This window comes from Haplochromis burtoni, unplaced genomic scaffold (genome assembly GCF_018398535.1).
Source record: "Haplochromis burtoni strain Fernald_Lab_line unplaced genomic scaffold, NCSU_Asbu1 Contig_7099, whole genome shotgun sequence".
Classification (NCBI taxonomy): domain Eukaryota; kingdom Metazoa; phylum Chordata; class Actinopteri; order Cichliformes; family Cichlidae; genus Haplochromis; species Haplochromis burtoni.
The window spans coordinates 1-1,084 of NW_024589456.1; the positions used below are offsets into that span (position 1 = coordinate 1).

General features: G+C 37.5%; 1 protein-coding gene across 1 annotated transcript; it reads left to right on the forward strand.

The window, feature by feature from the left end:
- Positions 1–52: 52 nt before the first annotated feature.
- Positions 53–994, forward strand: LOC106633051 (Fc receptor-like A; the record flags this gene model as incomplete). Its single annotated transcript, XM_014331817.2, is given in 1 exon segment — positions 53–994. A coding segment is annotated over 1 exon segment (81 nt), but the record flags the coding sequence as incomplete, so codon positions are not given.
- Positions 995–1,084: the final 90 nt, after the last annotated feature.

Below are 1,084 nucleotides of genomic sequence, written 5' to 3' on the forward strand. Positions count from 1 at the left end.
GATCCAGTTCACTCCAGTAAAGAGCACACCATCACAAGAGCCTCCACTGAAGACTTCACAAGCAGTCCCAACCAGTTTGCTGACTACAGACCAGGATTTTAACTCAGCTACAACTCAAGATCAGGCAAATTGATTCGAAGAACCTGATAACATGTCTGGGGACATAAACATAGTAACTAATTGACAATAAACCAGTAAGCCAGTAAACCAGTCACCAGTAAACATCCACAACATAAGATGTACTGGCTGCTTTACCAAAACATTTCTTATAACTTTCACTGAAACCAGCTAATTGTTTTCTATCATATTTCTGATGAAACAACACAGTTACAGGCTAATGCAGGAGAGAAACATCATTTAGCTAGCGCACCCACGTTACTAGCGTTACCCAAGGATAACCTGAATTAACCCCCTTATTTGGTCACGTTACTTTAAATAAGTATCAATTTTACATAAATGTATATACTGCTCGTCTACCGCTCTCACCTGAAACGCAGCAAAACAGCAGTTCTGTGTTACTGATGGTAACTGATTACTACTTTTATAAGGGATTACTTTGTCAGTCACTCATTTGTGTGATCCGCCACTGCCACCTACTGGCGGAACTAAATATCGCCTTAGCATCAAATCAGGTGGGAGGAAATGAGCTTTTCACTCTGTGTTATGATGTCAACTATTGCCACAACAAAAGCAAAAAAAAAAAAAAAAGTGATTGGGGGGGCACATTAAAAGAAGTTCATCAAATTCTGAGACTTTTTTAACACTTAAAATACTCAGGGTGCCACACAGCCTCTCTGTGACAACGTAGCATACATTACAAACCAAATCCCTCTACTAATCACGCTGCGTCATTGTCACAGTTCTGTACTGAACTGTGCAATTTTTATCTTTTTGAATTATTTCCAGTTAACAAACATCAAGCGCTGTACCAGAATTGTTGGAAATATATAACACATACATGTTAAAATCAAATAAAGCATTTTAAAAAATGTTATGTACTGCTGGATTTTATTTTCTGTGAACACAATTTCTTTTTACTGCTCCATATTTGAGCAGGACTTCTTATATATTACAATCACTGGTT